The sequence below is a fragment of the Phragmites australis genome, chromosome 11, assembly GCF_958298935.1.
Source record: "Phragmites australis chromosome 11, lpPhrAust1.1, whole genome shotgun sequence".
Taxonomy (NCBI): domain Eukaryota; kingdom Viridiplantae; phylum Streptophyta; class Magnoliopsida; order Poales; family Poaceae; genus Phragmites; species Phragmites australis.
The window spans coordinates 9,228,682-9,253,550 of record NC_084931.1 but is presented as its reverse complement, the minus strand read 5'-3'; the positions used below and the strand labels follow the sequence as shown (position 1 = coordinate 9,253,550).

Genomic DNA, 24,869 nt, shown 5'->3' with positions numbered 1-24,869 from the left:
CATCAACTCTTATCACGCATGGCACACTCTTAGGTGAAGCTGATATTGCTATCGTGGGTAGTTGTATTGAGTTGCTTGGGCGCAGATTTTGTGTTTCCACGTGTGATAGATGACATAAGTAGGTACTATTGAAATGATGGACTGAGAACTGAACGCCCGTATGGAAAATATCTTGGTTGACAAAGTAATTGAATTAAAGCACGATTATGCTAGACATTGTACAAGTTGGTTGGTTGGCTAAGCGTCATTAGTTGGCTTAGTTCCTCGGAAGCATAGTGTGAGTGGGTTAGTTAGCCTGACGTTAAACATCCCATCTTGAAATGTCTGGTTAACGTAGAGGCACTGCTGCTGTAGTTCCACTAACCGAGGACGAACCATGACATCATTCATCAGGAGGTTGGGGGGGGGGGGGGATCTATTGTCGAGCTGCTCCAACATGTCTTTCATTGGGTTACTTCTTTTCCCAACAAAATCCTCTAATTTGTATTAATTGCTCATGCTAAAGTATGCGAGAAGCAAATATTTTTTAATTGAGGAATCTAGATGAATAACTCGGTTCCGTCAAATCCGTGAATCGTCGAAGGGACTCCTCTGTTTTCCTTGCCGGGGACTTCAGATGTTACAGACATTATGTTGGTCACTGATTGTCAATGAACTCTTTTGATGTGAATCCTTTGCTACGTAGTTATGTTGTTTGCCGAAAAGAAATGAGAAAAGAGCTATTTGTACCGAATTGTCATAGGCTCCTCTCGGCGGCTAGCCTTGCAGTGAGAGCCCAGAGGAGATCAGGACTAATTGTCTCATCCTACTGCAGAATGGGCAACAACCAATCATTCCAACGCATTCTTCACTGAATTGCAGAACCGCTTTTCTGGTTGATGGGAAACAATACGACTTAGTCCTATTTCAGAACCGCACTTTCAACCAAGTGATGAACTCAAAGAAACCAAAAATGGTTTGATATCTGAAAAGCAAATAGGAGGTTGAGATGAAGTTGGGATCACGTTATCACGCTCTTCATATGCACTTATTATGGAGCATGCCAGGACTTGTACATTATCCAATCAACAAACTGGATATAGAGTCAATATAGAGAAAGCAAGCTCTATCATGTCACACCTTGCATTACGATTGCACTATCTAGTTTAAAGTTGTTACAACTAATCAGAACAAATATACTTTAATAGAATTAGGTAATTAGGATATATGACAACATAAATTGCATTATTGCATCATCACGCTCAGCTTTCAATGGTAACAAAGTCCAAATAATACTCCAAAATCTCGCTCAGGGAACAAAAATCCACGGTATATACTGCTGCTTAAGCTTGCAAGAGCACCATGTAGTCACGATAAATGAGAAAGAAAAAATGTAATGAAAAGGTCTTCATGTAAAGTTCTTATTCTACACATATTTGAGTTTTTTTCAAATTTGCTTGAAATAAGCAAATTAACCACTAGCAACTTATGTCCACCTCAACACCAAGATAGGAATAACAATCGAATGAGAAGTAGAAGATGCCAACATTGTTGTCCATCTGACAGGTTTCTTTCCTTCACCGAGAGAATGCAACTCCATGAAAAGAGCGACCCAACCACATTTACATCAGCCAACAGACAGCACCTTATGCACTCTTTATTTGCTGCATTTAATCACAATAATTAGATGAACCAGATAAAAGCGGGATAATGAACTTGCACTAAACATACTCAGTAACCAAACTAAGGTGGTGACAACATATAAGTCGTTTCATACAGGTTTTACTCAATCAACATTAAGATTTGGGCAATGGCGTACTTTTTGCATATTGGTATTTATTATAATTGTTACCTCTGACACCAATTATATTTTCCGTCCTAGATAGGATATGAAATTGTAAGATATAACATGAGCCTGTACAATATGAACAAAGTAGATAAATACTGTAGAGAGAAGCCAAAGAAGGGTGAAGAAGGGCTTAAGAGGAAAACTGGTTTTGGTTGTTACTCTATTAGGACAAGTCTATAGTACACCTTGTATGGATAAGTTGTTCAACTGTTGTGGGTGTAGACATGAGAAATTGGTTTTGTGAAAAAACAACAGGAATAGTTTTTCATAAAACCCAGAACATGAGTTTTGCCATAGGCAGACTTTTGTTACCCACGTTTTATCCTTTCGAACTAAAATGGATTTTAGGTCCCATGATCAACTAGCAATCTAAGTATTAGTGTTCCTCTAGAATCTGGAGAAAAATTTCCTGAACTTTCAAAGAGTAATAATTTTCAGGTTAATCTTATAGTATAGGAAAGTACTATTGTAACCCTGTTTTTAGTTGCAGTGATCATCTAAAAGATATTAGTCGCGATATATAATCTGTACAACATATTCCTCAATAGAACATCTAGTGCGAACTGACGACAAACATACCCTTTTCTCCTGCTCAATCTTAGCCTTGAGAAACGAGTATAGAGCGACACCAGCAATCGCAATGCAAGTACCAATTCCAGTTTGTGTGGTGATCTTGTTGCCTGCTCAGCATTAAGCTCAGACAGTGTTATGCAAAAGCATTATACTTTTTGTACAGTGGCAAGAACAAGAATATGGATATAGGTATTGAATTATTGATAATTAAGAAACATCAAAATTCATTTAAATACCAAAAGTAATGATGGAAAAGGCAATGACGAAGACACGTTTCAGCACATTGCCGATGGCGTGTGTGAGAGGGGCCACCCGCTCCAATGTGTTTGTAGCAACCTGGATGTGCAGTTTTTTCTAGTCAGCATACGACAGATGAATGAAAGAATGAGAAAACTTTCGTTACAGATGACACAACTATGCTGCATATTTGGGAATATCGTTGTGCGTTTACGTAGAGTTGAAAAAACCACCTCTGGGCCTGGGGACGGTCTATGCATGTGTACCGACTCGCTTGGGCTTCCATCCTAGCTTGTCCCAAAAGAATTAATTCTATTGCTGCTATGTTTTGTTCCAATAGACACTATGTGTAAGCTATGGATTTTCTCCGTTCCAGTGGACAGAGATTACTCATTTTGGGTTTCCGATATCGAATTAGCCCAAGACCACCACCACCACCACCACCAGCACTACTACATGTGAAGCACGTGCCATCTCTACATAGGCAATCGTAATTCAATATCCTTGATCTTTTATGACCAATGTTGTTAGATGATATTGAACCTTGTATACTCTATTATTTTTTTTTTCCATTTTTTGGAGTCTTTGTACTTGTCAATACCACGAGAGAGTACAGCCAATTCTTATGCCATGTAAGTTATGTACCTGGTTATAAAGGTGATAGAACAAGCCCACCAAGAAAAAGTTGGAAACCAACTTTGTTAATCCAACTTTAGAAATCGCACTTAAATCCATGCTGCACTAGCTGAGGTCCTTCAATCTGCAATTTGCATAAGTGACTTTAAACAAAATTCATGGACATTGGGATTGTATCAAAGAATGTTGTAAACGATGCATGCCTGCTAGCCATAAACTCACACAAACAGCATATAGGATGTTAGGAATAGCAACTTGTATTCAATGATAGCTCCACAGGAGTAATATGTAGAGTACAAGAGGCAAACCCTAGACTAGGAGATAACAATAATACCATTGACACCCTCTCCCTTCTCAAATGCAAGGCATATGCAATAGTGTTGCATTTGAAAGAACACTAAGTAATAAACTTAGACTAATACATCCAAAAACTCTATCTATTTAAAGCTGTCGTAGAGTGGAGTCTGGTAATCCTGTCGAATCAAACCGAAGAAGTGCTATACGAAGCATATAAGTAGAGTCGTGATGATTAGAGATGAATGCAGGACAGGAAAATCCCGTCCCACAACCATTTTCTGTTTTTCCCGACCATTTTCGTTTTTCTGGTTTTTACACGGGAACAGGACGAAAACGGGGTGGTGAGGTCCAAATATGGGGCCGAAAACAGGTGAGGTCTCATCTCATCCGTTTTTTTTACAGAATCCTATTTTTATTTGGAATTTTCCCATCTTTAGCCGCCCGAACAGTTCACGCGACCGACGATGGCGATGCTTTTGCGGCCGAGGTACGGGTGAGACTCGCCAGTGTCCTCAAGTATGTGCCCCGCCTCCCCGTGCACATCGCCATCCCCACGGCCGCCTCCCTCCACGCGCACCTCCTCCTCCTTGGCCTACTCTCTCACCTTTAGCCGCACGCCGCGCTTGCACACCTTTACTCCCGCCTCCACCCTACGCGCCACCAACCGCTCGACAGGGCGCCCGCCGTAGTGCCCCTGCTCCACTCCCTGCTCATCGCGTAGAACTCTCACCTAGCCTCGCTCCTTCGTGCAGGGGACATCCTCGTCGCGCGTGCCCTATTCAACCGAATGACTATGCGGAACGCTGTGTCATGGAACACGTCGCCGACCTCACTAGGGCCAGCCACCTCGACAGGTCCATCGAGATGTTCGGCCAAATGGCCGAGAGAAATGCCGAGTCCTAGAGTGCCCTTGTACAGTTGTACGCTAACGCCAGGTAAGTCCATGCCGCTGCCAACTTGTTCGAACAGATGGAAAACAAGGATCTTTATGCATGGAACACGATGATTGCGTGCTATGTACAGAATGGCTGTGCGCGGGAGGCACTTTGCTTTTTAACCGGATTCTGAAGCCGCATGTTTGGGTGGTGCCCAACACGAAGACTCCCTTGTTTTTCATCTGGGCTTACTCACTGTTGAGGTACTTGAGGTTTGGCTTATGGGTAAAGACCTTTATGGGGTCTGTGGGGGTTGAACTGGATGATCACCTGCTCACCACTCTAGTTGATTTATACACCAACATCAGGCAAATGGATGGGGCATTCGACTTGTTCAGAGGCTTGAGGACGAGGGATGTAGTGTCTTACAATGCGATGATAATGGGATGCGAGATGCATGGAAAGTTAAACGAAGCTTTTGGCTTGTTCAAGGAGATGTCCAACGCGAAGGTTGATCCTAATGCGGTGACCTCTGTGGGGTTGTTGTTTGCATACAATCATGCGCAACTGATGGAAGAAGCCCGTATCAAGAAGAAATGTGAGATTTAGTCTTTCCGATTTTAATCACCGGTTTCCATCCGATACCATGTATTTCCGTTCGAATTGGTTCATTTTTGTATAACCAGCAATCCCGTGTTCATTTTCGTTTCAGCTTTCCCATTTTCGTTTCCATCCGGTTGAAAAAAATGTGAAAATGAAAACGATTAAGGGATTTTCCCGACCATTTTCATCCCTAGTGATATGACAACAAAGACTATCCTTGGTCAAGAATCGCAACAAAGCGAGGATGAGTAGCAAGACAACAAAAGAAGTTGTCACTATAGCTACTGAAAGGCTAAGATGACACAAGAATGCCCTAGATCAAGATGACGAGTAGCAAGACAACAAACAAAGTTTTCACTAAAGCTACAGGAATGTCTAGATGGCATGATTGCATCAAGAATGATAGGAAAAAAAAGTTGACTAATTGACAAAGGATTATGTGGACGCACACGGTATAGACGAACTCAAAGAGAGATGAGTGAACTTGGAAGTGGACTTAGCGGAAAGTAAAGACTCTAATACGAGACTAAGACGCACAGCCTAACGACAACACCACCACACAACGGCTAGCACAATAGCAATAACGATAGCAAAAGCTAGCAAGCAGCGGCACTCAGCAGACTCCAAAAGACCACAAACTAGAAATGATGGGGGAAGCTCCATGACTAGCAAGAGTAGACACAAGCAGCAGGAAGACTAAACCAACCACCCCAGTAGTAGCCCAACACCAAAAGCCCATGATAAACCTCTCAAACCCGCATATCTAGAACACTATCACCACTAGCAGTACTATTGTGCTACTAGATTTGAGGAAGCGCAGGCGGGGCAACAATTCAGAGGTAGAGGAAAGCGACGACGAGCGCCGCCAGACAACACAGAGAGCAATGCCACACGAGAGGCCGGCCGCCCGAGCGCACATGAGGGCGGTCACACGGGGCGCGGCCGTCCAGCGTGTAGTTGCAGCCGTAGACAATGCTGACAGTGACGAGCACTAGCATGATGAGCATGCAGATGCAAAGACAAGCCCACATTGGGCAGCGTCGAATTAGGTGGAAGACAAGCCGAGATCGGATCGAAGTGGTGGGCGGAGATCCAAGACAACACAACTTAGAAGTGACGACAGCAACCGAGCACGTGAGGCGGGAGGTGGCCGACGGAATCTGGGTGGGGCAGCCTGGAGAGCCGGATCCAACAGGGAGCCACCGAATCGGGCCAAGTACCTGGAGCCAATGAGGAGCTGCATCACCGTGCCGGCCGTGAGGACAGGCGCGATGCCGAGCACCATCAGGGTGTTACGGTTGGAGGCAAGCATGGGTGGCGGCCAGGGTGCTGGTGAGCCGGAACCAACCCGGATCGGGTTAGTGGGCAGGCCGCCGGTGCAGAGGAGGGTCGGGGTGTCGGTCAAACGGGCAAGGGGTGGGCAAGCTGCCTGTGCAACGGTGGCTGCTGACACGAAAGAAACCACTGACACGGGAGGACAATCAGGCAAGCAGCTAGCAACCAGGCCAGCGGGCTCGAATCGGCTGCGTGCGGAGCCGAATCGAGTGATGGGCAGCCCGGTTCTGGAGGCGGTGTCACAAGGACATCTGCACGTCGGGCGGATGGGCAGCGCAGCACGATGAAGCGGGAGAATAGCCGATGGGTGGGTGAATCAGCGCTCAGGCCAACGGGAAGGTGGAGCCGCGCATGGACAGGCGGGCGGTTTGGTGGGTGAACAGGCAAAGGAGCCAACGGGGAGGGAGGGAAGAGCCGACAGGTGGACGGGAAAATAGATCTAGACGGGAGGAACAACGTGGAAGTTGCAACACGCAACCCTAACCTAGATTTTGGCTCTATATACCATATTAAGAATAGCAACTTGTATTCAATAGTAGCCCCACAGGAGTAATATATAGAGTACAAGAGGGAAACCCTAGACTAGGAGATTACAATAATACCCTTGATTATTATACCATTAACATAGGCAATTAGGCATGTGCAGGCAAAAAACACAATCAAGTTATGCCATTATCCATTATTTGCAGGTGGTGCAAACCAGACTAATGGCGTGAAAGTTCATCTCTAAGGAACAAGCATGATACTGCAGAATATTTTGGCAGCGAGGGTGCAAATCCAATTGTTCAAATTAGGAAGATGCTGTGAATCTGTTATCATTCCCTCATCATATTCTCAATTGTTTTAAATGTACTACTACAGTATTGTCCAAATCCAATTTGAAGATCTCGCGCTGTGCTTGTGACTGAATGGAAGTTTAATAATGCAAAATTAAGCATTCTTAGAAAAGATAAAGTTTTGTGCAAAAAAAAAGTAAAGAGAAAAATTGCAGATATAGATTATTTAAAATGTAAACTAAATAACCAAAAGTAGACTTACGATAAGTGCAGGGGGTATGCAGACAAAGAGAGCAATTATTGATATGTACGCATACAAGTTGGTACTATCCATATCAGTCTGTGACAAGGGACAACAATAATGAAAGAAGTAAGGAAATGGAGCTGTTAGGGACAAATGAGTGTAAAAGGGACAAATGAGTGTAAAACGTTAAAGCCAGCACACAAACCATAGCCTTCTTCGAGTAGATGCTTCGGTAGGTGAAGGAAATATTAGAGATCATGGCATTAATGAAACCAGTCCAATTGAACGAGAGTTCAGTGAGGGATGCTACTGAGACACCTGATCATTTTGAAACAGAATATAGAGATAAGTACAAATGCCTGGAAGTTGTGGAAGAGACATCCTATTAAGAAACCAGATCAGTTTAAAACCGTCTTCTGATCCAGATCTTGTAACATCCGGAATCACGATTTCGAGGTATGGTCCTATCATTATAATGTGACCCCAATCCTGTCAACACAGAAACGTCCTGCCTACAATCGTAGCAATATTAGCGCACCTTATTTGACCTATAGACATCTCCTCAATCAAAATAAAGGATACTCCACAAGCAACTCCCGTAAAAACTTCACAGCACTTGATCATCACGAGGATCACCTTATGTTCTACAACGCCCACTTCCTCATCTCCTGAATCAAAAAGCTACCAAAAATGCCAAGCTGAATCTTGACTTGAAAAATGTAGTATTGATGTCGCAATATGTTACAAGTGCCACTACTACATAACATCATATATGTAGTGTCCTATCAGTACCGGTTTGACATAATCGGCATTGAATACGTATCAGTGCCGGTTCTTAAACTCCCGCGCGCGAACAACACCTGAGAAGATACGAACCAGCATTGATAGTGACCGTATCAGTGTCGATTCATGGTTGCGCCCTATCAGTAGTGGTTCGACAGTAATCGACACTGAAAATGTATCAATGCCGGTTCTTAAACTTCCGTGTGCGAACAACAGCTGAGGAAATAAGAACCGATACTGATAGTGACTGTATCAGTGCCAGTTCTAGACACGAACGGCACTGATACATCAATGCTAGTTCTAGCCACGAACCGGCATTGATAATTGTTACTATCACAGCTCATCTTAAAAAATTCATAACATTTTCACACGAAGTCGGATGGAAAAAAACTTTATATGAAAATTATAACTCTCGATGAGATCTACAACTTTGTAGTTGAAGACTTTTTAATTTGAGGTTATTTAAATGCCCGAATAATTATAATAAAGTTGCAACAGTGGTCGATGATAGCTCACGTTAAAAAACTCATAACTTTTTCACACGAAATCGGATGGAGAAAAACTTTATATGAAAATTGTAGCTCTCGAAGAGATCTATAACTTTGTAGTTGATCATTTTTTTTATTTGAGATCATTGAGATATTCAAATAGCTATTCAAACGTTCAGTTAGAAGATTTCAAAAAGATTTATTTTGCTACTATACTCACGAACGGACGATAGCTAAGATGATTAGAGGGGTCATGCGTACACACAGGCTGTGAGGTCTTGAGTTCGAGTCTTTGTTGCCGCATGCGAGCGAAAATATCACGTGACTTTGCGAATATTAGGCGTGATCAGGTGGACAGCCTCTGGTCGCGAAAAAAAAAATTGAGACTTTTTTCGACCCAAAAAACGTTGAATCGAGACCGACTATCAGTGCCGGTTGGAGCCACCACCCGACAATGATAGTGATTTTCAGTGCTAGTTTCATACCCAACACTGATTATCAGTAACTGTCAGTGCTGAGTAATCAGTGTCGATTCAAAACCCATCGCTGATGATGATTTTAAACCGGTACTGATGAGGTGTTTTAGTGTAGTGTGCAGATATGCACAGCTATCACCAGAACTGAAGCAAAAATTGTAATGAGAATTACCAATCACAACTGGAACAAGAGACAACCAGAGCGTCAGTGGAACTGATTGTCCAAGGATAAACTGAGAAGCAGCAGCATTGAAGAATGGCTCCAGAGCTGCATTCCAAATTGTAAAACTGGAGAGACGTTAGCACAAAGAACAGGAGGGGAGAGGATAATATTAATAAAATCAGGATATGATAGAAGCACCTTTAATAGTGTGGGCAAATGAGACAGCTACAGCAGCAAAGGATACAGTGCTCGTTACATGACCGATGGCATGGCAAACCGCAACTGGAATCAGCTGCTTCAGAAGTGTTGAGTTGATAGGCTACAGAAATTCAACTTATACTGGGTTTATCAGTTCATTCCAGAAAAGATGTCACTAACATTGAAAATATCTATGGATGCGAAACAACTAGTGATTGATAGATATACCACATTTTGATAACACACAGGTAAATTTACATTCTGTATAATTTTGCTTGATTTCATAAAATTTTTTAGATATTCGTATCAGTGATCCTTAGTTCCTGCCATGCACACAATCACAATATTCAAGCACCTCATGTAAGAGATCAGGGGCATTCATCCATAATTGAACACAAACAGGTAAAGACACAGAACAAATATTATGCTTCTCGCATTTGATTGTGTTTACGAAATGTTCGAGTCAATAAACCTGTTTTAAGTTCAGTGTATAATCCCTCCAGCACCAACATTGTTTGTCAAATCAGAAAGATTATATATGCAGCTGGCTATTATTAAGCAATATGAGACAATGTTACATACTGTTGAAATAAAACAAATTTGTTTAATGTCATTAAAAACCATGAACTGTGAGTTACCTTATAAAAAAAAAAATCAAAAGAGCAGGGAGGTAGCAACAATACCGCACGCTTTGGGAGACCGAAGCTCCAGCCAATAAGGCAGTATAGCACTCCTACCAAAAGATGGTTCACCGACACAAAGCTATAATAATAGGTACAGGTTTTATAGATCATTACGGCATCTACTCTTAGCATGAAAGACAAAACATGTAGAGACAGCAAACATACTATGGATAGGGGAAGTAGTCGAAGATCTTCTTGTTGAGGATGTTAAATATAACATTAAGAAAATACCTACAAAGTTCGACCACAAAGTGTAAACTAAAACTACTATGGAAAGTAATTTTCACGTGTCAGTTTAAGCTGTAAGATTGGTGATACAGGTGAGTGAACATACCACAGGAAGAAGAAGAAACCGGTGACAAGAGCCGGATATCTCTCTGCAAATCCCTGGGGCTTCACTTCTCTGTAACAGAAAATCCCCATTAGTAATTACAACTACTTATTTTTATGTCACTGCAACAAGATGTGCTACAGGTGTTAACAAAAGTTGAAAGTCCAGAAGCTAGTATGGATTATTTCGAATTTTACTACAGGAATTCAATCTCAGCTCAAAACATAATGCTTCTTCTCTCATGCCATGTGAGGAAATGAATAAGCAAATGTTACAGAGAGCGTGCATGTGCACATATATTTTCCTGGGTAAAACTTCTATTGTTAGGAAGCTTATTTACAATTTCAATATTTTAGAGCCATTTTCATCAGTACAAGTGTACAACTTTCTATTGTTAGAACATGTACATTTTCATCAGTACAAGTTGACATCATCTATTGTTAAGGAACTTATATATTAGAGTTACGGATGGTCACAATGCATCTTTGAATGTTTAACATGTACTTCTGATTAACTGTAGTAGTGGTTAAATCTTAATTTTTAGAAATTACAGAATGCAAATTAATATAAGATAGTCCTTCCCCTAAAAAAAATTAATAAGGTAGCCCGAATTTTTTTAGACATGCTTCCAGTATTGAAAGTGTTCCTTGTAGTTACAGAAAATTTTAGGGGTGTAACAGCACACCCTAGCTCCATTGTAGCTCCACCATTCTGCAATATACAAATGGTATGGCGCTATTTTCGGATTATCGTTTGCTAAAGTAAGATTCTGCATTGGGTTAAACCGGTGCTCTGCTACAAGTTTTTTTTTTATTGAAGCAGAGAAGCTATAGTAAAGTGGCTACCACATAACAAACGGCGCAATTTGCTCTCTTTCTATCAGAACATTAATTCCAGAAGCTTGTACGAACATAAATTAAGCAAGAACTTTGTAGCAAACCAAACAAGCGTGCTGCTTCGAGGAGTGCAAGCTGCAAGGTAAAGTGCGCGGAGACGACCGGGAGGCGAGAGGCACTCACCCAGGGGAACCCGAGGAGGCAGCGGCCGGCGTTGTGCGGAGGAACTGCCGCCTCGCTGGAGGAGACAGGGAAATGGAGGACGAGGGAAGCACCAGCGCCGAACGGAGCTGCCTCCCGCAGACGAGTTGGGCGCCGTCGGGGATGGAGGTGGTCGCAGCAGCACCGGCTGCGAGTGCAGGCGACGGGGCTGTGCGGTGATAGAGGCGATGGGGCGCAAAAGGACGACTGGGGAGCGCCCCCACCGCCGCCATTCGGGTTCGTTGCGAAGGGGAGAGCGGTGCGCTTGAGACGGCGATGGGAGGGTTTGGGTGGAGGAGATGCGAGCGCGCGGGGATAGAGGTTACGCGTTTGGCAAGTTATGGGAATGGGAATGGTAGGTGAAACTGGGAGGTGGAGAAGGAAACTGGGTGGGACTGTGGGAGTTGGAATTTTAACTCCTCTGTTTTGTTTGGCTTAAGAGAGAGTTTAAGAGATAATACTTTTTCACTGTTTGATAGGTGAGTTTACGAGTGGAAAGTTGAAATTTAAGTTACGATGAACATGCAGATACAATCATTTTCATTAAATATATAACTCTCACTCAATTACCACCTCTCCCCCCTTATAAGAAATTGGTGGGAATTCGTATATACTCTCATTTTTCATCCCATCAAAACTCACACCCTCACCAAACAAACAAAAGAATTTTAAGTCCTTGTCTCTAAACTTCTATTTTCTATCACCAGTTAACCCTAACCAAATGCACCGAGAGTTTGAGTTGGAAGCCCAAGAGGCAGCAGGCGGGAAGAAGGTGATCGAACGTCGGCTTTCAAACTAGGTCACATTATTATTTTTTCTTTTAAGACTAATATATTATTAGGTCACATTGGTCAGTTGCGTGAGCTGGTGTTGCCGGGTTTGTTTGCCGGGCCACAAGCTTTGTTGCAGGTGGTCGCGGTGGATCTGGTTCTCCTGTGCTTGAGCCGGCGACGGAATGGTCAATATATTTTCAGTGCCTTAGATGTACTTCGGCGGTGGTTCGGAGTGCTTCTCGTTGCGGCGCTTCCAATGCTTTGAGTCCGTCAACGGTCTCAGGGCGAGCAGCTTGCTTCTTGGTCTCGGCTTGAGCAGAGCGGCGGTGTTTGTCGGAGTTCAAGCCGTTGCACGAAGGTTCTAGATGGTTTAGTTTATATTGTTTTGTTCTTCAGGGATCTGTTTGTATTTCTGGGTTGGGTTGTACAGCTTTTTTTATTAATATAAACCCTTTCCCAGTTGAAAAAATATATATTAATCGAGGAATCAATTCAGATCAACTCTAATGAAATTTTATATACGTACATACATGTTTTACCCGAGAACAACACAAGGTGGAAGAGCTAGGTTTGTTTTGCAGGATCGGCTATGCAGGCTGTTAACCCACATGATCATATTAGAATTGATCTCATGTATATAATTCATATCGGATTGTTATATTTTTGGACTCACATAACTAGCTTGTCTGGTCGTAGTTGGTGACATGGCTTAGGAGTCTCATGGTTTTTTGGAATTAGGTGTAATACTTGTAACACCTGGAAGTGAAGTCTATAAATAGGTCCTTACTCTCTAGCCTCAATATGCATTGTGAGTGGCACTAAAAAAAAGATAGAGGAATAGAGGGTATGAACAAATGGCTCAACAAAACCCTAACAAGTTTCCCCAAAGAGGATATAAGAGACTCCAAACTGAAGCTAAGCTATTGCAAGGCAGGGAGTGATGAGGTTTAGGAAAAAGACAATACAATATTTGTATGGGTAGGGATCACTTGGCCAGTAGCTATCGATTGTAGATAAAAATAAGGGACACACGATGTAGAAAAGTTCAGTCCTCTCGGAGGATAATAGCCCTATGTCATGTGTGTTGCCTTTAGCTTTGTATTTACTCAAGAAGGGATTGCAATATAAGGTGTCTATATCTAAGCTCTAAACTATTCAATGAGTTTTTTGAACTAGTCAAATTCTTTTTTTGGTCTTGAGGGCTTGAATCTCCTAGAGTTGAGTTGGCTTCAATTGGGTTCCCTTGAGTTGTGCCCCCTCCCTAGGTTTATATAGTCAAGGAGATGGAGTCGTATCCTACTCGGAGTCCTGAGTATGACCGACTTTATTTTTTCCTTCCTATAATGGCCAGGGTAATCTTTCCCTATTTAGGGGTACCTTCTGTACATAAAAATAGTATTTCTAGAAGGTGACCTAATTCGTAGCGGTTTGGTTAACCCACCGAAGAGTCGTATGACATGTGTCAAGTGTATGTATCATGCTTAGATTTCTACCATATTTCTAGTAGTATCCGTACTTATGTATTTATACAATACTCATCAGGAAGCTAAGCCACCATTTTATAGGATCAAAGCAAGTACAAGCTCTGAAGCCAAGTGAATAAAGAAAGGGTGAAAAGGTAGCCAAGAGAGAAAAATCGAATAGGTTTGTTTGTTCTGTTGAAGACAATGCAACATGTAGCCCTTTTTAATTCTTCTCTACCTTTGTGGGTCCCATGTAAAAGAGAAAAGAGGAGCTAGCACGTTGCACACCAAGAAGCTTTCTTTACTCTGTGTGGCATGGCGGCAAGAGAAAAAACTTAGCTCAAGGCCAGACTATACATGACCTAATAGCAAAGCAGCCCATGTGTCGGGTAACATGTAACATGAGCATAAACATGTCTTGAGAAGACCATTCCAAGACCTAATGAGGATGCTGGCTCTGGTGATCGCTAGAGGTCGGCCGCGGCTGGAGCTTCTCGAGGCCTCACTTGTGTTTACCGGCACTTGAGGTTGAAGAAAACGGATTCATCCCATGTGTCCCTTTTATGGACCATAGGTGGCATTGATTGTCATAGTTGCAACCCACCGGACTTCCACTGTCGAGAATGGAGAGCTAACCGAATATCCCATGAGTCAGAGCCATTGTTGTTCATGTCATATAATAATGTTGCTAGTGGTTAGGACCTCACTCTCTTTGTTTCTCATGATGAACACACAATCACATATCTAATCAGGAACACACGGACATAGGATATGGGGGGGAGCTATCTTCTTTATTCTTTCTCTTTTCTTGATACACAATGGGAGAACTCCATTCATATATAAAGGGGTGGAGAAAACCCTCTTACTTTGGGGATAAGTTTGGTAAAAAGCCCACACCAGATGGGATATGGAATAGGGGGTGCCCACTAGGCCTCACCCCCTAGCCACACCCGAATCGGCCGGCCTACTTGATCGAGCCAACCTTCCCCTTGCGTGGGCCGACTTCAAAGCACTCCCCCTTGAGATAATTACCACGACGTACATGCTTCATCCAAAAACACAGTGGGAAAAAAGGAGAAACATATACATCGTCCTTATTATGCACACTTTTCCTCATTAAAAACCTCATATGAGAAAACTCCAGGAAAAAAACTCATGAAGGAAAAAGAGTACAATGCTTTTCTCATTCTTCTAGATTGATTATTCATTCTTTGAGAATGAACTATTTGTCTTTTGGACCCAAGTTATAGGGATTGTGCTATTGGGGAAGTTCTCCCCCTAACCTTTGCACTTCTCTAAGTCATTTCATGCCAATACCACGTACAAGCCTTTCAAAAGTTAGTGGTGGTAAAGATTTAGTGAACAAGTCTGCTAGATTATCACAAGACTTGATATGAGTCATCATGTTTTCTTCTTTCTTCTACAGTTCATGGCTTAAGGATACCTTTTGGTGAAATATGCTTCATGATATTTGAGTTTACATATCCCATTTGTATTTGTGCAACACAAGCTTGATTATCCTCATAGATAATAGTTGGAGAATTCACGATATTTACTCTACATGTATTCTGTATGTGCTGAGTAACGTGTCTTAGCTAGATACATTCCTTAACTGCTTCATATAGTGCAATAATCTCTAAGTGGTTTGTCGAGGTAACTATGAGCATCTGCTTTGTCAATTTATAGGAAAAAACGATACCACCACAGAGAAATGCATAGCCAGTCTGTGACAATGCTTTATGTGGATCAAACATATAGTCTGTATTGGCATATCCTAGAAGAACAACATGATGTCTTCACTCCCACTCATGTATCTAAGAATACATTTGATGCCATTCCAATGCTGTTTGGTTAAAGCTGAGTTGAACTTTGCCAATAGGTTGACACCAAAGGCAATATCAGACCTAGTATCATTTTCGAGGTACATTAATGCTCCAATGGCACTCAGTAGGAATATTCAGGTCCCAATATATTCTTATACTCCTCCTTTGGTCTAAAGATTTCTTTATCGACATCTACTGATCTCGTTTCCATGGGAGTCCTCACTGGAGACCTATTTTTATGGTTAAACTTCTCTAATAATTTCTTGGTATATGCTGACTAGTGTATTAGTATCCTTTCAGGGTATGCTCATTCTGCAAGCCTAAGGAATATTTAGACTTACTTAAATCCTTCATTTTGAATTTAGACTTTAGGTATGAATTAGCTTCCTCGACAACTTTTGTGGTTCCAATATTGTTCATATCATCGACATAGACAGAGATTATGGAGAACCCTTTATTTGATTTTGTAATGAACACATATAGATAATCTTTATTTTTTATCAAATCCTCGTGCAAGAGGGAATCACTAAGTCTATCCTACCGCGTTCTTCTAGATTGCTTCAAACCATAGAGTGCTCTTTGCAATTTCACACTAGAAATGTTGTGTTCTTCTTCTTTAGAGACTTTAGTATCCAATGACCTATACAAGTATGCGGTCACAACATCCATCAATTTCATCTCTAAGTTCATATTTACTACCAATGCTATTAAGTACCAGAAAGTAACTCTATCCATAACAAGAGAGTAAGTTTCATCATAATCAATGCCGGGTCTCTGTATTAACCCTTGTGCTACTAGTTTTGCTTTAGATTGTACCACTTTATTGTTCTCATCTCTTTTTCAAATGAAAACCTATTTGCGACCTACAACGTGTATCTCCTTTAAAAAAACCCTACATGGTGTATCCCTTCTGCTGTGATTACTTCTTTCTATTTTGACCAGTCATAACGCTTCCAGTATTCTGCTAAAGATTTTGGCTCTGGATCCAGATCTAATTTTGCAATCTTCGGCAAAGTAAATGTCGATATTACTAGTCTTTTTATCATAGGTTACTCCTGTTTCAATATACTTTGTTGAGATCTCATTGATTCTTTCACTTTCTTCATATTCCAGATCATTGCCATTTCCTGATGCGTTTATAATAGAAATTTCCAGTTTCCCATTGTGAGTTTCAATGTGCACATTCTCACTGGTTAGGTCCTTTAGGGACCTTCACTTATGGTGTTATCACTTCAGTGGCACCCTTACAGGGGTTGTTTCTCCTTCTAGTTTTTCAGGATTGTTCGGCCTTTGCTTAGGTTTCTTGAGGCATCCCCTGGAAATTTAGATTCTTTTGGCCTTTGGTTCTTTTGGAACCTTTGTATCTGGAATTCTATCCCTATTCGTAGAGGTAGCATATTCTAGTTGGAATTCCAATAATTCATCCTTTTCAAAAGGTATTTCAATTCATTCTGGTGCATCTACTGCAAGTATATGAAATTTCACAATTCCCTTTGAATTCGTGAAGGCTTTAGGTAGTGGATTAGCAATTATTTGTAAATCTATTATATTTTGAACTTCTAGTTTAGTTTCCTTAGTGTGGGCATCTAGTGCATGTATTCCTGTAGCTTCTTAATATTTCGCGGTATTCATCCCTAGAGAGGTACTTTCCACCCCCTAATGCTTGAATATACAATCTGCGTAGTGAGTTGTATGTAAATCCCCAGTTAATGGTTCTATGTATTTTATAATCAATGGACTCTCAGACCTGATATGAATTCCCAATTTTATTTGGGCTTCCATCGCAGTACGTTGATGTGGTGGTATTAGGATGTATACAACACATCCGAATTTACCGCAGATGTGAAATGTTAGGTTCACTACAACATACTATTTGGATAGGAGATGTTTCATTATAAGTAGATAGTTGAAGTTATATGAGTGATGATGAATGTAACACTTTGTGCCCCCGACAAGTGGTAGACTGCATGTAGTTTTATATAATGGCCTTGCTATTAACTTGATTTTCTTAATGAGTGACTCTGCTATGCCATTCTAAGTATGTACGTGAGGTACATAGTTCCATTTTAATTCCCAATGCAATGCAATAGTCATTAAAACACCATCGATGTGAATTCCTCAGCATTATCTATTCCGATGGATTTAATTCTAGAGTCTAGTAAACTTGTTTTTAATTGAATTATTTGGGACATTAAACATGCAGAAGCTTGATTTCTGGTAGAAAGTAGACATACATGGCTCCATATGCCAGATGTATCTATTAATAGCATAAAGTACCGAAAAGGCCATGGCATGGAATTAATTGGTCCACATATAACACCTTGAATTCGGTCCAGAAATGATGGTATTTCTTCTTGAATTTTCAACTTTGAGGTTCTAGTTATTAGCTTCCCTTTTGTGCATGATATGCACAAGAAATCTTCATGCTTAGGAAATTATTTGGTTCTTAAGTTATGGCCATTGGAATTGTTTACTATTCTCTTCACATACTGATTCCAGGATGTCCTGAGTCTATCATGCCATATTCTGTATGCTTCTTGGTTTCTAAAGATTGTTTTCATTGCAACATAACCATTCAAGTGTGTAATGTATGTGTAGTACATACTATTTTTGATGGAGGGATAGCTTTCAACAACAATCTTTCTATCTTCGTGCTTATTGATCATGATACGTTCTGCGTCATTATCATTATTTGTTTCTACATGGAAATCATTTGCATGGATATCTTTGAAGCTTAACAACATTCTGGTTGATTCAGGATAAAGTAATGTTTCATGGATTACTAGTTCCGATCCATTAGGGAGTATAATTGTTGCTCTTCTAATGCCAACAATTTCTTTGCTGCTTCCATCGATAGTCATTAAATCTTTATCATTCTTTTTGAGAGTTTGGAAATAATGACTATCTCGAAAAATAGTATTTGTGGTAGTGCTATCTACAAGACATATTTCTGCTTTCGTAGCCATAGGTACTAACACTTTGTTCAATAATAAATCAATGCATTAATTCAAAGATGGCAAAGATAAGCTTTAAGATATAACATATCCAAATACAACTAAGAATATATTAAGGGTCTACAAGCCATTAACATTAAGCTAACCAAGCACAATACTTATGAGCTAACACTGATCCACAATCATTCATGCATGAAATAAAGATTTAATGCAAAAACTACTATTATTAAGCATCCACCATACTACTTAGATAGCGAGATACAAATCAGAAGACTATGCTGAGTCCCCATGCATGCACATCTTCTTTATTAATCATCATAAGAGATTACAATGATTTCATCTTCAAGAATCTCCATGGCTTCATCTTCAGGATCATCATAGAGGTCTTCCAATAGCTCATTTAATTATGTAGATTTCAAATTCTGTCTTGCAATTTTACACTCTTAAATGTAGCTTCCAAGAGCGATCATGAAGCGTTTAGGTGATAGGCAAATACCTGAACAGTGACCAGGTAAGCGACACCTACGATAATTATCGTCAACTTGGCTTTTTTATGATCCTATCTAATATCTCTAACTTCGTCTCTTCTTGATCCCGAAGTAGAGCATTAGATAAATATGAGTATTCATGGACTTGCAAATTGTTCTAGCAATACTGAGCTTCCCAGGCTAGTACGAGGCAGGGGCGGATCCAATCCAAAGGGTGGCACGGGTGGGCTATGGACCACCCTAAGATTTTGCTTCGTCCCAAGGCCCATCGGCGGATCCGTAAAAAAAAAAAAACTCAGCGTAATTTGTTCGGTCGTACCTTCACTGCAGCGCTGCCGGCCTAGCTCGGTGGCTCCCGTCCGCTCGCCGTTGCCGTCCATCAAGCAGTCAAGCGCCGCTGGCCCTGGCTCCCATCCGGCGTCCGCTCGCACTCGGAGGCTCGGCCATCTCGGCAGCAACTCCTGTTCGCATCTCGGCAGCAGCTCCTGTCCGCTCCCATCCGCTCCTCGGCGCCCGTCCGCTCCCCATCCCGTCCGCAGGTCCGCCGTCCGCAGTTCGCTCCCTAGTCCCTGCGGCCTGCTCCCGTCCGCTCGGCAAGTCGGCAGCAGTGCTACTGGCCTACTGCAGTGTGCAACGCCATCCGCATCCAGAGACCAGCAAGGCAGCAAGCAGGTTGCTATCTTCTTCTCTTTTTTTAATATTTTCTTTGCTTTGTGCTATGTGTATCAGTGTATGAGACAGCAGAGGATTCTTTATTTTTTTTATGTGTAGTAGTCAGCAATGTTCGCTGCTTGCTTTCTTTCTTTCTTTTTTTTGAGCTGTGCTTTCTTTCTTTTTTGTTTGGGTAACATTGAGTATTTTTATTGTAGAATTGTTAAAACATGAAGAGGAATGGAGACATTGCATCTCTTTTTCGGAAACATGCAGCAAAGAAGATTGCCTCTTCTTCGTCTCCTTCTCCAGTTGCGGCTGTGGCGGAAGAGCAAACTCAAGAACAAGAAAGCACGTCAAAGCAAGAGAGAGTAATTGAAGAAATTGTGAATCTGATGCCATCTTCTCCACCTTCGGTTCCACTTGAAGATGTCTCACCACCGCCACCGATTTATGATATTAATCGCCTTCCACATGATCCTGTAGAAAGATTGCCCATTACAAGTTATCCTGTCAATGATCAAGATGCAATTTGAAGAGCATATTGTCTTAAAGGTCCATTCCAACCTTATGCACATGATTTTGCAAAAAGAAAAATTTGAAATAGAGATCGGCAATTCACTTCTTTATGGTTTCATAAATATCATTGGCTTGAATATAGTATCAAGAAGGAATCTGTATTTTGCTTTGTATACTACTTGTTCAAAAAGGAAAAAAAGTAAAGGCAAGGGGACTGATGCATTTATTAAAGGTGGTTGGAGAAATTGGAATAGAGGAGAAGAAGCACTTGATAAACATGTGGGTAGTGTAACAAGTGTGCACAATGTAGCTCAAGAGAGATATAACTTATTTGTCAATCCTAGTGCGGCAATTGATAATCAAATTGTGAAGGTAAATAATGAGGATCTACATCTTTACAAGATCAGATTGACTTATTCACTTAGATGTTTGAAGTTTCTTTTGCATCAAGGATTGGTATTCCGTGGACATGCTGAAAATGAAGAGTCTAGCAATAGAGAAAACTTCCTTGAACTTTTGAAATGGCTTGCAGCAAATGGTGAAGAGGTGAATAAGTATGTTTTGAAGAATGCTCCAGGTAATTGCACCTTAACTTGCTCAGAGATATAAAAGCAAATTATTCAATGTTGTGCCATAGAAACTAGAAAGCAAATTATTGAAGAACTTGGTGATGAGCACTATGCTATTCTAGCTGATGTGTCTAGTGATGTATCACATAAAGAACAACTAGCTCTTTGCTTGCGTTATGTTGATAGACTGGGAAGGCCATGTGAGCACTTTCTTGGAGTTGTTCATGTAGATGATACTACTTCTTTATCACTTAAGGAAGCAATTCAAGCTTTACTTGTTAGTCACCATTTGACTATAACTCAAATCCGTGGTCAAGGTTATGATGGAGCTAGCAACATGAAAGGAGAGATTAAAGGGCTAAAAATATTGATCATGAAAGAGTCACCTTCTGCTTATTATGTCCATTATTTTGCACATCAACTCCAACTAGTTCTTGTTGCTGTTGCCAAGGAAAATGATGATTGTGTGTGGTTTTTTGATCAAGTATCTCTCTTGCTGAGTATTATTGGAGTTTCTTGTAAGCGTCATGGCATGCTTCGAAATGTTAGACTTCAGAATATCTTCAAAGCACTTGAATGTGGTGAACTAGAAACTGGGAGTGGATTAAATCAAGAAATGGGGTTAGCTAGGCCTAGTGAGACTCGGTGGGGCTCTCATTACAAAACTGTTGTTAACATTATTGCTATGTATCACATAATCTGCGAGGTACTCATAACTCTTGGAGAAGATACTTCACAAAGGGGTGATTGGCCGAAAATACATACTATGGTTGGAGTGTTTGAGTCATTTGACTTTATTTTCAGTGCACACTTGATGCTTGTTATTCTTGGATACACAAATGATTTGTCCCAGTGTTTGCAAAGAAGAGATCAAGATATTCTTAATGCAATGTCACTTGTTAGTTTGGCAAAGAGTAGAATGCAACAATTGAGGTCTGATGGGTGGGATGCATTCCTTCAAAGGGTCACTTTGTTTTGCAACAAACATGGCATCGAAGTTCTTGCAATGGAGGGTAATTATGTGCCTTATGGAAGATCAACACGGTTTGCTCGAAACCAAACAAATGATGACCATTTTAGAAGAGAAGTATATATTGGGGTCATTGATCAAATTAATCAAGAGCTTGACAGTCGGTTTGATGAGGTTAATATGGAGTTGCTTTCTTGTATGTCGGCTTTGAATCCTGCCGACTCATTTGTTTCTTTTGATGCAGACAAGGTACGTAGACTTGCTGAGTTTTACCCTAATGATATTTCAAGCATCGACTTGATACGACTTGAAATGCAACTTGATAACTATATTGATGACATGAGGAGAGATGATAGCTTCAAAGGCATAGACAACCTTGTTGAGCTCTCAATTAAGCTTGTTGAAACAAAGAAAGATAAAGTTTATGATTTGGTGTACTTGCTTCTCAAATTGGTATTACTTCTACCGATGGCAACGGCAAGTGTTGAAAGGGTATTTTCTGCAATGAGTTTAGTCAAGAGTAAGTTGAGAAATAGGATGGGTGATAGTGTTTTGGATGATTGTCTAGTCACGTTCATTGAGCGAGATATTTTCTTCAAAGTGAATGAAGATGATATAATCGAGACTTTCATGTCCATTAGAAGATGTAAGACCAACAAGAATTAGTATTGTAATCTTCTTTGAACTATTGTATGTGTGTATGCTTTGTAACGTAAATTTCAGACTTGTATGTTGGTAAAATTTCAGACTTGTATCGTGCTTTTGGTAAAATTTTATACTTATATGTTGGCAAATTATATTTGTGATATTAAAAAAAATTATGTTAAGTTGGACCACCCTTGGCCAAAATTCTGGAAACGCCACTGGTACGAGGTGTTTGTTTATGAACTACACGTTCAGCAAATCCATTAAGTCTTTGGATTCTTTTAAGCCTTGTATCAAGATCTTAAGTGTGAGCTTAAATAGAACAAATGTAATGAACTGCCATAGCCTTTTCTTCTTTAGCGGCTTCTGGAGACCCTGCTCGGGTTCAATAGTCTTTAGCAGATCTTTTTCTTCAAGAAATATAATGATATCCATTTTTCATTTTAGGAAGTTCATGCCATGCGGGGCAAGCACAGTGAGTTCTTTCTTCTCAGACATATCTACGAGATATAAAATAATGTGCATAAGTTTTTTCTTCAGGAATTAATGCAAAAAGTAGTAGAAAATAATGCATCCATATTGTCATCATATGCATCCTACTATTTTTCAGGAATTAATGGTGGCCTGATATAATTTTCTAAATTAAGTACCCATTATTTATTTAAAAAATTCACACAATGCTAGACGAAAGAAATGAGAGAGAGATAGTGAGTGAACTCAGTGGAGGGGAGGGGAGCAGGTTTTTGGGAGCAGGAGTGACAACGACGTCAACGGCGACAGAGGTAGGGCCGAGGAGCGTAAAGAAGGGGATGTGACGATGTTGGACGGCCGTTGGGGCGTGGCAGGAGCAGCGGCCATGCTGCAGCACCATTCTGCATGTGGTCCTTATGAGGGAGAAGAAAGAGGAGACCACGAAAGAGTGGGTCCTGCGATGAATTCAGGATCAATTTCCCCTCCCTCTCTTTTGGCTATCAATTGGGCTTCCTCAAATATTCCACAAATCATACCAAATTTTCTAGTGATAAGATAAATCACATGCAACCCATTTTGATAAGGAAATTAAAATTTTCCATTGTAGATTTTAAACTAAATTCCCGAAATATGGCTATTTTAGAATCATGTGTGAATTTATTAGGGTCTAAATTAATTCCAAAAATTGGTAAAAATCGACAATATTAATCTTAAACAATGTTCGAATTTCTAAATTGGTCGCAGCTCCAAGTTGTGTAGAGAAATTTTCAGTTGCTTCACAATGAGTCATTTTCAACAAAATTCACCAATTTTGATTTTAATTTCAAAAGTATTCAAACATTGCTCCAAAATTGAAACATGATGCCCAATGATGTGTATGAATGATCTATGACACGTTATGTGAAAATCTGGAATCTGACAGGGAGAGCCATGCGCTTAGGTGCAGCGGCGGATTCGATGTGCGCGTCGATGCCGGGGAAGGAGGTGCGGACGCGCGTGCAGGCAGGTGTGGCTGCGCCTGGAGGTTGTCGGTGGCCGGCGTTGCGGTGAGGTGAAGCTGGCGGCGTGCATGCGCCGTGGGGAGTTGGGTCGCGTGGTATCGAATACTTGTCCTCGGCAATACATATATGCATGAACCAATATTTAGGTATTTGTAATATTTATACGCAACATAATGATTGGGCTTAATTTACAGCGTAGCGGTAAGCACTGGTCAATTCTGGCTAGTTACCGGTCCCAAATTCGAAACCTCAGATGGCAAATTTGGCCGGTGTACTTGTAGAATCGAGAATGATGACTGGAAGAGGGTAAATAGATGTTTCAATAAATTTATTTTGAAATATATGGTATTTTCCTATTTATCACTCAATATACCTCAAAACGTTCATGCGGAAGTAAAAGAATCGGAGAGATAAAGCAAGAAGATTAGTTCTATAGCAATATGACTTCACGGATAGAATATAAATCATAGGTTCTATTCAAGACAATTACATGTGTCATTGTATACAAAAACTCGCAACTTTCAAAGAAACTAGAAAAGATGGTCATCGAATAAGGTTATCCTCTAAAATAGTAGTTTAGTGGCAAGGAGACTCAATACCCGCTCAAATACATGAGTATGTGAGTGTTTAAGCCACTAGCATTAAGAAGAACAACTCTGCTAAGGTGAAAAACTGCAGCTTAAAGAAAAGATCACCGGACAAGGAACCTCTCCAAGTTGATGATCTAGAGGCAAGGGTACTCAAGACCCATGAGTGTACACTCATATGTAAATTTTTATGCCTCTAGCAACAAGAAGAGCAACATCCTAAGGTGCTAAAAATTCAGCTTAAAAACCAAAACGAAAATCACAAATAAACACCGAAAACTTGCAAGGGAATCAATAGAGGAAAACTAGAAAGAGGTGAGCACAATAACATGAAGAAAAATAAACTTCATTGCAGTAGAGGTCAGCCCTATTTTAGATGAATTATAAAGATT

General features: G+C 40.8%; 1 protein-coding gene and 1 pseudogene across 1 annotated transcript; one reads left to right on the top strand and one right to left on the bottom strand.

Annotated features, from left to right (window-relative positions):
* Positions 1-1,246: 1,246 nt before the first annotated feature.
* LOC133884539 (triose phosphate/phosphate translocator TPT, chloroplastic-like) lies at positions 1,247-11,925 on the bottom strand (annotated as a pseudogene).
* Positions 11,926-19,945: 8,020 nt separating this feature from the next.
* Positions 19,946-22,439, top strand: LOC133884000 (uncharacterized). Its single transcript, XM_062323408.1, has 4 exons — positions 19,946-20,219; positions 20,686-20,811; positions 20,872-21,424; positions 21,608-22,439. Exons 1-4 carry the CDS (start codon positions 19,946-19,948, stop codon positions 22,437-22,439), a joined length of 1,785 nt encoding a protein of 594 aa, XP_062179392.1.
* Positions 22,440-24,869: the final 2,430 nt, after the last annotated feature.

Coding starts and splice junctions, on each gene's coding strand:
- LOC133884000 (XM_062323408.1), top strand. CDS start 19,946: ATGAAGAGGAATGGAGACATTGCATCTCTTTTTCGGAAACATGCAGCA. Junction 20,812..20,871: donor TGTTTTGAAGAATGCTCCAG/GTAATTGCACCT, acceptor GTTGTGCCATAG/AAACTAGAAAGCAAATTATT. Junction 21,425..21,607: donor GGATTAAATCAAGAAATGGG/GTTAGCTAGGCC, acceptor CTTTATTTTCAG/TGCACACTTGATGCTTGTTA.